The sequence below is a fragment of the Channa argus genome, chromosome 15, assembly GCF_033026475.1.
Source record: "Channa argus isolate prfri chromosome 15, Channa argus male v1.0, whole genome shotgun sequence".
Classification (NCBI taxonomy): domain Eukaryota; kingdom Metazoa; phylum Chordata; class Actinopteri; order Anabantiformes; family Channidae; genus Channa; species Channa argus.
The window spans coordinates 20,581,010-20,594,715 of record NC_090211.1 but is presented as its reverse complement, the minus strand read 5'-3'; the positions used below and the strand labels follow the sequence as shown (position 1 = coordinate 20,594,715).

Below are 13,706 nucleotides of genomic sequence, written 5' to 3'. Positions count from 1 at the left end.
GCATTATCATTTGAGGAAAACTGAAGTCGTTCATTATGCTTTTATTTGTGAAATTGAACCACTAACCCTTTGTTCCAAAACTGTTTGGAGACAGTTTAAAGCACCAACCATCTAAATTAGTCTCCTTATGTGGACATGCTGCAAAGTTGCACACAATCTTACTATTGAATCTATGCAGGAGACAAATTTTAGAAAAACACTTGACTAGACATTAAAACTGCAGGAGCTGTGTGCTGGCTTTAGATGCACATTCTGCACAGAACCAACTCATCCTTTCTTGAAGCCTTTAAAAGGTGGGCAATATGAACAAGAGGGAAGATTAAAGCCTGTCTCTGCCTGCAGCTAACCATTTTCAGAGGTATGAAAATGGGAACCTCATTAAATCAATACTTTACTTGCTGCATCTGGTCAGTTTAATACAAAGTTCAGGTTTATAACATCACAATACAAATGGTGAAATGAGAAGCTGAAAATGGGAGTTGGCTCAGTAAGGTCTGAACTTTCTCTGCCCCCTCAGCAGAGCTATTCTCTGTTTATCCTCCTCAAACTTCTTCCTCAGTTCAGCAATATCTGAAAAATAAAACCAGAACACAGTTAACCTTAAAAGTCTTTTCAATTTCTTTCAGTAAAACTAAGCTGCAGAGAAAAGTAAAAGCTTCCCTAAAAGACTTTAATATGGGAATTTTGTTTGGGGTTCAACAACCCCAATTCCAGAGAAGTTAGGGTGATGTGAATAAAATTTTCAATACAGAATCGTCTTTTTTTTTTTTAAGTCAGTGGCCTTAGTTTGTGAGCTTCAGGCCCTCAATCAGTATTGGTTTGTTGCCCTCTGACTTGTGTGTGTATAGATTGTTCTGGATTCTCTAAAAACTGTCATTATGAGCCATAGATATCCTTAAGTTCTTTTTTACATTGAGAAGCATTATTATGAAGGCATAACATATAGTTTCTATAGTTTTTTTTCCGAAATGGTGTTTGTAAGTCTTCGTCTTTAAAGCTGCACTAAATTAACCCTCCCTCAAAATTATTCATATCTTCAATGTGATCTATAACTATAAGAATGTTGCATCGACACATACAATGGCAGCATAAGAAATGCCCCGATGAGTAAATGGAAATCCACTTTCTGGAATTCACTATTGTCAACTTACGCTCTTTCTGGGTGTTTCTGTGCTGCCAGGTGTAGAAGTTCATTAACTCTTTCCTCTTCTTCTTCCTCATCTCCTTTTGCAGAGTCCTCTGGTTGGCTGCCTCACTGTGGGGACGGGCCTTAGTGCCCTTGTGTCCTCTAGTGACTTTCACCCAGCCCTCTTCATCCTCTTGTTGCTGCTCAGCCTCCTTCCTCTGCTGCTCAGCTTCCTGTGAGAAAGAAACCAGGTTGAAGTCAGAAGGACTTGATGGGTGGGATATTCTGGAGGAAAACAATTTCTCACCTCTTCTTTTTTCTTGTCATACTCTTCCATAAATGAGTCGACAATTTTTTGCAGCTTGTCCACTTGAATCAAAGATTCTGTGTACTGCTTAATCCATTCTGGTTTTAAAAGAAAAGAAAAACATTGCATTAGACTGATTTGGTTTTAGTTTGAATGCACATAGACAAGGATGTTAAATTCTCTGATTTGGCTTATATTACAGGTAAATGCAAAGCGTTACAGGTTGTCAAGCCATAATGTGAAAGTTAAACAACTGAGAGAATCACTCACTCTGTACTCCTGTCAGCACTGGACGCTGGTCTGTGCAGACCACCAGAGGAATGTCGTGTGGGTGTGATTTAGCTGCTGCTATACTGGTCGAGTTTTGAAAGACAATGTAGCCAACTTTAAAACCCTGTAAGAGAAGAAAACATGCACAAGGTGAAATACAGTTTCTTCCGAAAGTGTCCACAACCCTTCACTGTCTGCAAGCCTTATGTTGTAAACTGAATTTGAAATGGATCAAACATGACACTTCTACACTAAATAACCTACATCAACAGAGAAAAAAAATGTCTTTTTTTTTTAGACTTACTAATAACGAGATTAAAAAGATTAAGGATCTCGGACAATTTTGAGACAATAAAGAAAATGAGCTTACAATACGAGCATTTAGTTGTTAAAGGTTAACTAGAACACAAAAATTCAATCTTTGGCTTCTGACATCATTGTATATGAATTCTTCAAGACACTACAGAGATTAGCAAATTGGAAAATTAACTTGTGGAGCAGCTTCTTCTCTCTGACAGAGCTCAGCAAAGTTTGCCTGTCTGCAGCAGAGATGGAGCAGAAGTGAGTTATTACTTAAGACATAATTGTAACTACGACGTGATCTAGAAATCTGCTGATAATATGAATTTTGAAACTAGTATTTTAGCTGTTATAGTATTTAACCTAAAGCAAACTAAACAATTTACTGTATTCTATATACAATAAATTTCCTTCACATTATGTCAATCAGAAGGTTTAAATAATTCCCTACAGAGCACTTTGTCATATTTGTTTGTTTAAAGAGAAGATGGTTAAATAATAATAATGAAATTGGTCGAAGAATCTAAATTGTGAGTAAATTAATTAATTGTTATTGTGTCCTTATATAATGTTTATTAAAATTATACTCAATTACTTTCCCTAAGTTCGCTGTTATATTTCGTGAGGCAGGGTCTGCGGTGATCTGAGAGTTGATTGAGCGCTCATTCCATGGTCTTGGCCAGAAATGGAAGAAGAGAGACGGGTCTGTAATTCCCCACAAGGGAAGGGTCAAGAGAAGGCTCCTTAAGCAGTGAGCAGTATTATAAAGTAATATTAAATATAATATTAGAATAGTTCTCCCATTAAAAGTGTGGGGGCCTGGTGGATCAGCGGTAGAGCATTGGGTTGGGATGCAGAAGGCTGCTCGATGTGCCCAACTAAAATCCAGACCTAACATCCCCTTAGATAAGAGGTCATAGATACTTCCCATCCCATCGATGAAAGTGGAGAGGATGTGTCAGGAAGGGGCCCTACTGAGGTCTGAGTACTCCATAAATTACTAACTACTTAATTACTGAGGAACAACCACAAACCTGTTTCTCAGCAGGTCTGAAGAACCTGGACAGTTTGGGTCCAGACTCCATTAAGGATCCTGGGTGGTCACCCAGCTCCACAGACTGAACAGTGCCAAACTGCGAGAATAACTCTCTGACAACATCCTGAAACACAAACAGCAGGACGGGAACGGTTAATCTACAGTTCTATCAAGTTCAAATCAAGTAGAGGAATAATGTGTCTAAATATTGTGGCAGTTACCCACTGTCTGGTTTCCAGCCACATAAACTGACCTGGGAGCAGTACGGGGGGATGTTGAGGACAAATAAAGTCCGGTCCAACGGTCGGCGTGAGCTCTTCTCTGCCCGAACTCTGTGCTCTTTTACATACAGTTTGTGTTGTGAAACACTGTCGGAACTAAACTGTAAGGACAACACTGGGAAGAGAGACACAAAATCCAACCTTAAGCCAACACAGTCGGTGTCTGTAATCAACAAACGAAAAACCGGCTACAGCTGTGAAACTGTGGGAAAAAACCAAATACGAGTTCTGTCCGACAATTAATCAGTGCGTTAGCGAACAGCTTAAAATTAATATTCTTACTATACTGTTGACAAATACCTGTAAAGCCTCCAGGAAGGACACAAGACTGGCTACTAGCGTGTTTCTTCTTGCACGGCGCCATTTTGGTATGAACCTTCACACCGGAAGTCATTGCAAACGCGTTACGCTTTTATTTTTTTATTAGCATGTTTACAAAACATAAAACTGAAACGCGACACCAAATTGTCACAAAGATAAATGTATCATTTAGGTTTTTAATTCATTTTTGACTAGTGTTTTGTATTTGTGTTGTCAGATGTTTTCAATAAATTATAATGGATGGAATCAAATCTCATTCACTAACTGCAGGTAAAATGTAAACAAAGGCTAAGAAAAAGGCAGCAGTAGTGCATCTACTGAAGTAAACTACTAAGGTACAAGATTGAGGTACTTTAGCCATTACAGGTTACAGGATATTCACAATACATTTTTTGGGGGGGGTGGGTGGGTTAAGACATCTAGTTTAAATTTGATCTTACTCTTTAAAATTATTTGTATTCAATCTACAAATGCTTGGTAAGTAGGAGAGCGGATTAACGTGGCATAAACTGGACTGATGAGACTGCCTTAATTCCCACTCGTCTACCAGACATTTTTGTTTGAAAGTCTAAAACTTTTTCTCCCATTCAGTTATAGTTTAAAAAAAAATAAAAAATAAAAAAATGGCATATTTGTTGTGAAATTAGACAAAATATTTAGTCAATTAAAGTTTTCATTCAACCATCCCAGAAAGGGATTTCCTCTTTAGCCATTTGTTAAAGTAATAAAATTGGCACAATACTGTCTAATGAACTTTGTTCAATGTAAAAGTCTAAAGAGTTTCAGTAGAAAATAACACAGAAAGATGAGTCTCACACATCTACAAAGCTAAATATTTAATGGCAACATTTCACAGACAGATCTGACCTCTCCAGTATCTTAACTGACACACCAAGAAAGCAACAAAATTTATTTTACAGTTGAACAAAAAAAAAAAAAAAAAAAAAAAAAGGAGCATAATGTATACTAGAAATAATTAAATGTATCCTGGTTTAAAACTAGACAACCAAGTAAAACCAGTGACAAACTGAGCCCACTACAATCTGGATGCCACAAGAATGGTAAAGAAAACATCAACATATTGACCGTTTGAAAACTGGTTTACTGAATTTATTGTATTATAGTTTCTGTCCATCACCAATTTAATCATACAAGTGTAGTTATTGTGTTATTTGCTTAGGAAGCCTTCTACCCGGTTCTGCTGAGAATTTACTGAAGGAAACTTCATTGTTTAGTCTAATCAGACTGTCTTGTATTTCTGTTTGTCTACATTTCCTTTAATTATCTTAAAAGACTATGACAATACTGCTCTGTATGTGTCTATTAGCCTTTTAAGCCTTGTGTTGCCCCTTCCCTTATTTTGGAACGGTGGAGATAACCATAAAAAACTCAGCGTATACCAACAGGCTGGTATTGAGTTGATATCGAATTTAAGGGGGAAGAGATCGCTACACATCCACTTATGTCCCCCACCACATTGGATTAAAACAACAAATTCCATAATATTTCTTTTCACTGGTCCATCTCTCAACATCTGGACACCACAAAACCAGGTTGTTGTGTATCCATGAGTTTTAGAGAAGCCCTGTATATCAAATGTGTAAAAATCAGTTTCAGGTTGGTGTCTGCCTGTTTGTGTGTGAACAATGACAATGCAGTAACGTGTTCAGAAACACACAGCATATTCACATTAGATATGAGCTATATCTTAATGCGGAAGGCAGTGGCCTGTGAGCTGGGGGGCTCAGTGGTGGAAGTGGACTGTGCAGTGGACTTGAACAGAGCTTTGAGGATGGTCTGGGGGTCCACCTCAGGCGTGGGCTGAGAGGAGGCTCGCTGACCGGCAGGGCGAGACAAGGAAGGGGGCAGACCATCTTTCTTTGTACTGCTGCCTGTGCCTGGAGTGTCACTGAGCCTCCTGTAGGAGCCAAGAGAAAGGTTGTCAGAATCAAAAGTACAAAACATAACAATGCACAGGAAAAAAGTGTTTTACAAAATTAATGTCTATGTTTTATTATCAGAAAATTGTAGTTGTTAGGATGCACTGATACCACTTTTTGCCAGATCAGGTATTAACATTTGCCAACACAGAGTACTGATACAAGTACTTTACATTGATTCTAAATCTACTATACTATTATAGATTAAATCTGGTACGGCCATTATTACAATTCAATTTAATGTGTGTTTATGTGTATGTGAAATGCAGACTGACACGCTGTAATTGCAGATCACACCCCCAGAAAGGGCAAGTTTCTAGCGATTTCAACAAGTGAAATTGAAGACTTTTAATTAAAAGGTTTTTTCTTGAATACCTTCCATATCTAATCTGTGTGGAAGATAGGTTTCACTATATCATTCACCACAACCTGCATGCATTTATATGAATAACTATTAGTTAAAAATCTTCAGGTTGAGTCAGCCAAATTAAGGTTTACAACCTGTGAATGAAATGACTTAACAACTGACCCCCTCTTTCTCTGGAATTAGTTTTCAAGGGTGGTATATATGACGGTGTTCAGTCTCACTTTCAAACATCTTTTAAAAACTCAAACCCAATCAATAAATTAAATTACAATTAAATAAAACCAGCATTACAAGCACCGTGGTGTTTTGCAGTTGAAGAGCGGACCACATGAGTTGACTACAGGAAGAATAAACATCTTACATTTTTGCAAGTCTGCAAGTTCTGTTAAGCAGGTGTTAAAGTGATCATATTTTATCTTTTACATTCTAAGCAGTGTCGCCCCTAAGTAACATCCTTTGGTCATTGTCCATTATCTTGAAAAATCTACAAACCACCACTGTTTCTCCTCATGCCAACCTCAAGTAAGTGGAGCTTATTGCAATGAAGTCATAGTTGGCAACAGGTAGTGTCACTGACCCATATACTTAAGTATCAGTGAAGGCAAATTACAGCTCACTGAAAAAAAGATAGAGTGTGTCCATGTGAACTGTCAACTACAGTTTAATTGAAAATGAGGGAATGAAGCCCTGTGGGCTCACTTACAATAGTATGGGCTGATCTGAAGTGATGACATTTCCCTGAATATGAAGGTTACACTTCATGGGTTGGCCTTAGGGTGGGAAGGAAAAAAACATTAGAAGAAAACAATGATACATAGAAAAACACAAAGTCCATCACTCTAATAAATGACAGTGTATAACTGTGGGCCCTTGCTACTGGCACTTACCGTCCAGGCAGCGATTGTTGTACTTTCTGTAGGCGCTCACAGCATCTTCTTTACGGACAAAAACCACTTCAGCCACACCCACCTTTACCAGTCGTGCTCGTTTCAAAGCACCACAGACACAGAACAGCTCCTGTAAACAGGTGGGGAATGGATGAGTTACTATGGCTCGACAGCACATAATGGAATATCAACTACAAAAAAGGTCGCTGGCAAACTGAGGTTTACTCACAACTATGTCTTCCTCTGTAACCCTGGGATGCAGGTTATTCACTGTTATTTTGGTCCCCTCCAAAGGACTGAAAGCAGGCTAAAAGAAATACGATAAACACCATATAAATAAAACAGATCCACAGATCACAGGGCAAGAGGTTCTATCCCTGGCCATGGCTACGTGACCAGGTGTCCTTGGGCAGCCCAAATTGCTCCCGGTGGGTCAGAAAAGCACTTTAAGTGCGTTCATTTACCATTTAAAACATCTACAATGAGGGAGTGTGTTTGTATACACTTAAGTAACCCAGTAGCTAATTTCCAACACACTGAATTTAATTAATTAAAAATTTAAAAATTATAAAATTTATTTAAACGGGTTTTCCAAAGGTTTGTTAACTATTCAGGAATTACAGCTTCTCTTTCTCTCACACACACACGTCAAAGAAGATCATCATTACATGGTGCAATGTCTCTTCACATTCAAAGTTAAGTCTGAGTGAAACTAATTTAAGTGACCCAGTTTCCTCCAGGGATGTTTACAAGTTCAGACAGAGGAAATTGTTAAAATTGCTTTAAAGAAAGCATAAAGAAATGTGTGATAGCATAGCACACATCAAATGCACTTCTAATAAATTCTGGATACAGAGATTATAAGAGTTATACATTTTGCGATTAACCTGGTTACCTAAATGCAAAATCCAAGGCAGATTTCAGTTCACATTAAATCCTACTTTTATTACTGGCTAAACAAACACTCATTTAGGAAGCTAGCATTTGGAAAAGGCATTTTACTGCAGAGGACTCAAAGAAGACCGTAGAGGTAGGAACATCAAAGTTGTAATTCCCTCTCTCACGTTCCCCCTCCTTGTCCCCTCAATCCCTTAGGAACTGGGCACTGGATCACTGGCCATCTTGGGATCACACTCTCTCCCCAATCTAGTGTTGTTTATTTGAGTTTGTGTGCTCGTTTCTCCTTGTGCAAATTGTGTTTAGGTTGTGCCTCTTGGTTATGCTTGTTTTGTAAATGCATTATTATCTATAATCCTGTTATAGTGGTTGTCCATTGACAGACATTTAACCTTTTCAGGAAGTTCCTGAAGTCTCACGTTTAGGCTCCCTGACACTTAGATATTTGACACAATAACCGCAGAAATGTGATATTGCCACTATTCTTGACGTAAGAGGACCTATCAGGTGCCTTTGTGCACTGCTTTTACATTAAGAATGCAACAACGTGCTAACAGAAAATGTAAGTTGAGCAGTCGGCCACAACATCCCCTTTGGGGCATTTGGGGACAGTACAAAGTGTAGGTCAGAGCCCAATAATGTTTATTATTCAATATTGTTAGTAAAAACTGAGGTTTTAGATACTACCTAAGAGCATATCTGCCACCATGTTTGCTATAGTCAAAATGAATAAATTGCACTGCAGGAAATAGGTGTGGTAAACGAAGTGACTCAGAACTTCAACAATGTGTTTGAACTGACTGGTTTGTTCACATATTAAACAAACATAACTTGACTGACGTTACAGACTTCTAGTATTCAATTTAAATGCAAATTACACTGACCAATGCAAAAAACAAGATGCGATGAAGCATTAAATGCTGAGTACCAGATTTTTACCTGGGGTGGAGCAGTGGCTGTTGTGCTGGTTTCTGCTGTGCTTTGCTGCAGGGTCCTAGAAACGGGTTGTAAGGCTGCAGCTGAAGACCGAGCCGGGTTAGGTCGGGTAGGAGCCACAGGGACAGGAGGACGTGGGGCAGTGTAAGCATCGTTTTTAACCACCTTGGTGATTGGGGCTGTCATGGAGAATGTAGAACCCACCGTTCCAGACTACATGAAACAGAAGAACCGAAAGGAAGGTTTTATCTGAATGCAGGAAAAGACACTGGATGTGTGTGTTTTTCTGTGTACGAGGTCAAGTTAGCAGTTCTTACCCGAGACTGTAGCATACTGTTTGCAGTAATGATCTTTATTTGTTTACTTGGGGTGCTGTCTTGCTCATTTGAGGCAGGCTGTTAGAGATAAAATGATCTAGTTAGTGCTATTATTATACATTATCAAATATTCCATAACACACAATAATTACTCTCAATCTGTCAGGCCAAGTAAAACTGCTCGACCTGTGTAGCTGCACGTATGCCACCTGGCATCCCAAAAGGACGTTGCTGTGAAAAGAATAATAAAACATTAAGCTGTAGAAATCATGCCACTGTGCTTATACAGTTAAATAAATTAACACACATGCAGTATATGTATATGCAGGCCGTGTCCAAGAGCTTAAACACATTAGGCCATTGATTTAAACCTCACCTGGATGGTCTTGGTTATTTTTAGGGGCAGTGCAGCTGCTGCCTGCATTTGTGTCCCTCCAATGCTCCTCTTAAGGCTCAGTCGATCACGAGCATCCACCATTCTCTTATTAATACTCAGCTGCGGCGTAGTGCTGCCCCTCACACTTAGTCCTTGTACATTAGAGGCAAACTGCCTTGTGTTCACGCCAGCAAGATTGTTGCTGGTGTGTATCTGTATCTGTGGCACAAGTGTATGGCTCTGTTGTTGGTTTGTTACTGCTGTCTTTTGTGTGGTCTGTACAGAGACATTGAGCGGATTCTGCCCCTGTTTGCGAGAGTTGATCATCTGACGAGCATCCTGCACACTTCCTGCTCCTCCCCTGCCACGAATTTTAAAGCGAGCATCTTTATGAGCCAGCTTTTCTCTTGCATCTTTCACCTGAAACCCTGGGAGAAGACAGTCAGAAGATGGAGGATGAAGAATTTAGATTTAACCCCTATTACACAACAGTCAATAATAAGTTAGTTTTTTGAAAATAAAAGACCCAGGTGATAATAGCCATTTTATTTGTTTAGACAAAGATGGTGGCATGTACCAGCTCCTCCTGCTCCTCCTCCAAGCCGCTGTCTGACATCATTTGTCCCAATCTTCTGTCGGGCATCAAAACTCTTGCCAATTCCTCCTGCACCCCTTCCAAACATGGTCCTTAGATAAAGAGAAAAACAGAAGTTAGTTTAAGTTGAAATGATCCCCACAAGGCTTATGAAAACTGATCAATCTCACAGAATTATGTTTTCTGAAAAGCAAAAAATATATTGATGGTAGCACTCAACAGCACATTTATTTGGTGGTAGTCTTCATCATTTTATTTTTTCTACACTGTACAAGAGAATTGCATTTTATACCTTGTATTTGCAGAGGCAATGTGAGAATATAATTTCCCTTGTATCGTGTACTAATATTTCCCCTCTTCGTAGAAAAGAATAAATATTTGTGTGTTTGCAAGCAGATAACGACCTAAGATTTTAATTTAACCCAGTGCTTTCTGCAGCCGTATTTGGCTGAAAAGGCCTGCACTCCAAAGTTGCAGCACTAGATATGTGTTTTAAGATTTATATAGGTGAAATTAAGTAAATGTAAAAGAAAATACTCCGTACAAGTATCATAAAATTGTACTTAAGCACATAACCTGAGCAAATCTACCGAGCTACTTTCCATCACATTTGTTCCGTGGGAGTGGGAGCAGTGGGAACATAAATATTAGCTTGCTAGCTAACCAAGAATGACGATAACTAACTCACAAATATAAACCATCTTATCACAGTATTTCGTCTTTATGCGTGATTGCGTCTATTTAACAATAGTTTTGTTAAAATGTGAGTTGGGGTAAGCAATAACAGACATTTTTCTAATTAAACAATGAATAGTTTCAGCCGTAAAGGCCTGCAGCTAATTAGCTGAGCGTTTATGGTGTGTTTGCAGCTAGCGTTGATGGGCTAACTAGCTACCAACAGTTCTGGTTTCGAGTTATATTTCTTAGAAATACTACAATAAGTTGCCACACCCTCAATAAGATATCATATATATAGTTATAGTTTTCTTACCGTTTAGCGGGTGCCTTCAGGTTAATACCGCGCTGTCGAATCACTTCATCCAAAGAGACGTCTGCCATTTTCTCACACTACCTCACTGCGCGTGCGTACAAGAAAATATTTTAAGGTCGTACTACGGAAGGCGAACTGGCTCAAAAGTAGATTGGCTGTCCGCAGTGTAGAGCACGGTTAATTGTTTTCACAATTGATATTTTTACATTTGTGATTCACGTTGAAATAACCAATGCATAGTTAACAACCACACACTGTTAATTAAATTAAGAAAGAAACTATTGTCCGTTAAAAATTACGTTCTGTGATCGATTACTCTGGACAAACTAAGGGACGCTGGGTAGCGCTCTCCTGGTACCCATGAGCCTTTGCACCGAATGTAAGTACATGTTTAGTGGTTTTTAACCAAAGATTAAATTTTTGATAAACAAACCACAGGTTCACGTTTGATTTCAATGTGTTATTCTTGCATATTTTTCACAACTGCCGCTACAAAACTAAATCGAACTGCTGTCAGCGAGTCCTGTTCAACACCCTAACAGAGAATGTCTGGACACAGTAGCTAAGCCGGTCCTCGAAGAAAAAGTGGTCATGCCTTAAACTGATGAGTAAGGAAAATAACGACGCGGGGTGACGCCCGTGTCCTCGTAAAACTAACGAGATGAATTTTTGAAAGGGCATAGGTCTGCCTGCTGAGGTGACTCGCTTACTTCGCGAGATGCCTCGTGGGACTGGGATCTACCCCGAACCCCACGAATGTGAATATAAACAAAATAAAAAATCTGGACTCACTAATAGCAGTGGACTTTTTAACTTTGTCAACAGATTCCAAAGTTATGATATTTCTTTTCATTTTCCATTGGCTTTGACCTGAGAGCAACTGTGACAACAATAAATTTCTCTTAGACCGTTTTCCCCCTTAAAATTTCTAGAATCTGGAATCTGAAACACTTAATATCAGTATCTCGTATCAGCATCTTATGTAATTTGAGCTACTAAATACCCAGTTTCACGACTGACAATCCCAACTCCAAGTCCCAGGGGGCAGCTGAGCAGACACAGTTTGGGCATGCGCAGAGAGACCACCTCTTTTTTCCCACTATATGGAGATGGTACTTCTGCACACTGAGAGCCGAAGGTGCGATGCTGCAGACTTGCGCTGATTCAACGCATTTTTTAAATGAGCCATGGTTATGACGATCAAATGTGTGTTTTAGAAATTATAATCAAAGGTTGTAATCACTGTTTTACGTATGTTTGTTTTATGAGCTACTTACTACCCACTATATTTCAATACCAGTATTAGGAAAAGGAAACATTATTAGCAGCTAGTGTGTTTTATATATATGAGTTAGTATTGGAAATATATGGTCAGAAAATACACTTTGGGTGCAGCAAAATGTTTGAGTAATTATTGTATAGTACTAACAGTATAATAATTGAGTTGTTTAGTTTGTTTGGTGGTGGTCTAAGTTCATAAAAATATAAAATAGCATATTGTTGTGGACAATATAATATATTTTATATTGTATACAATAAAAAACTGAAAAGAGTTTTTTTTTATTATAAAAAGATGTTTGCTGTTTGTCAGAGGACAAGCAACAGACCACAGGTTCACGTTTGATTTCAATGTGTTATTCTTGCATATTTTTCACAACTGCCGCTACAAAACTAAATCGAACTGCTGTCAGCGAGTCCTGTTCAACACCCTAACAGAGAATGTCTGGACACAGTACCTAAGCCGGTCCTCAAAGAGAAAGTGGTCATGCCTTAAACTGATGAGTAAGGAAAATAACGACGCGGGGTGACGCCCGTGTCCTCGTAAAACTAACGAGATTAATTTATGAAAGGGCATAGGTCTGCCTGCTGAGGTGACTCGCTTACTTCGCGAGATGCCTCGTGGGACTAGGATCTACCCCGAACCCCACGAATGTGAATAAAAATAAAACAAAAAAACTGGACTCATTATCCCCAGATCTTTGACTGGAGATGATCAACACCTGGCAGGAAAGTCAGTCAACAACATCGTACAATGCATTTCAACAACGTTAGACTTTGATTCTCTAAAGCTTTGACCACATGGATCATTAAAGCTATGTGCAGTTTAGGCTCTCTCTCTCTCTCTCTCTCTCTCTCACACACACACACACACACACACCTTTCGATAAAAATCACTGAATCGTACTTTTATTCTAACTCTTTGGTTTTGACAAATAACTTGCTAACAGTGAGCCATAGTTGGCACCGTAACCGAGAGATCACTGTCAGGATGACTATGTTTGTGGACAGTTGATCACGTGTTAATCTCTGTAGAACACATATACACACAAGATATTATTTAAAAAATAAAAACAAGCATTTCCAAAGAGAAAATACACTGTGGATGCTTCAGCGCTGAAATGATTTTCTATGCAAAGGTCATTGCTGAAATTAAATGTTGCTTCCTTTTATACTATTTAGGCAAACAGCAGAGCCAGTTTTCTTTAAAAAGTCCAAACGCAAAAAGCAAAAACATCAAAGTAATTAAAGCGCTGCATAAAAACAACAACGTCCTTTATAAGCTGCACGTGTGCCAAAATAGCCAGGCATGTAATTATGTAATTTGAGCTACTAAATACCCAGTTTCACGACTGACAATCCCAACTCCAAGTCCCAGGGGGCAGCTGAGCAGACACAGTTTGGGCATGCGCAGAGAGACCACCTCTTTTTTCCCACTATATGGAGATGGTACTTCTGCACACTGAGAGCCGAAGGTGCGA

General features: G+C 38.9%; 2 protein-coding genes and 2 non-coding genes across 4 annotated transcripts; 2 read left to right on the top strand and 2 right to left on the bottom strand.

Moving 5' to 3' along the window:
* Positions 1–25: 25 nt before the first annotated feature.
* On the bottom strand, positions 26–3,725 carry rrp7a (ribosomal RNA processing 7 homolog A). The gene is made up of 7 exons (XM_067478196.1): positions 3,621–3,725; positions 3,293–3,435; positions 3,038–3,163; positions 1,704–1,827; positions 1,434–1,531; positions 1,152–1,359; positions 26–570 (listed from the first exon to the last, which is right to left on the bottom strand). The coding sequence occupies exons 1-7, from the start codon at positions 3,712–3,714 to the stop codon at positions 485–487; spliced, it is 879 nt and encodes a 292-aa protein (XP_067334297.1). The 5' UTR covers positions 3,715–3,725; the 3' UTR covers positions 26–484.
* A 737-nt stretch (positions 3,726–4,462) lies between these two features.
* Positions 4,463–11,038, bottom strand: poldip3 (polymerase (DNA-directed), delta interacting protein 3). The gene is made up of 10 exons (XM_067478195.1): positions 10,948–11,038; positions 9,939–10,048; positions 9,362–9,789; positions 9,172–9,216; positions 8,986–9,063; positions 8,672–8,881; positions 7,065–7,142; positions 6,836–6,965; positions 6,652–6,718; positions 4,463–5,559 (listed from the first exon to the last, which is right to left on the bottom strand). Exons 1-10 carry the CDS (start codon positions 11,013–11,015, stop codon positions 5,343–5,345), a joined length of 1,431 nt encoding a protein of 476 aa, XP_067334296.1. The 5' UTR covers positions 11,016–11,038; the 3' UTR covers positions 4,463–5,342.
* Positions 11,039–11,538: 500 nt separating this feature from the next.
* On the top strand, positions 11,539–11,692 carry LOC137100640 (U12 minor spliceosomal RNA). The gene has a single exon (XR_010910945.1). It is a non-coding gene; the product is annotated as a U12 minor spliceosomal RNA (small nuclear RNA).
* Positions 11,693–12,712: 1,020 nt separating this feature from the next.
* On the top strand, positions 12,713–12,866 carry LOC137100651 (U12 minor spliceosomal RNA). The gene has a single exon (XR_010910956.1). It is a non-coding gene; the product is annotated as a U12 minor spliceosomal RNA (small nuclear RNA).
* Positions 12,867–13,706: the final 840 nt, after the last annotated feature.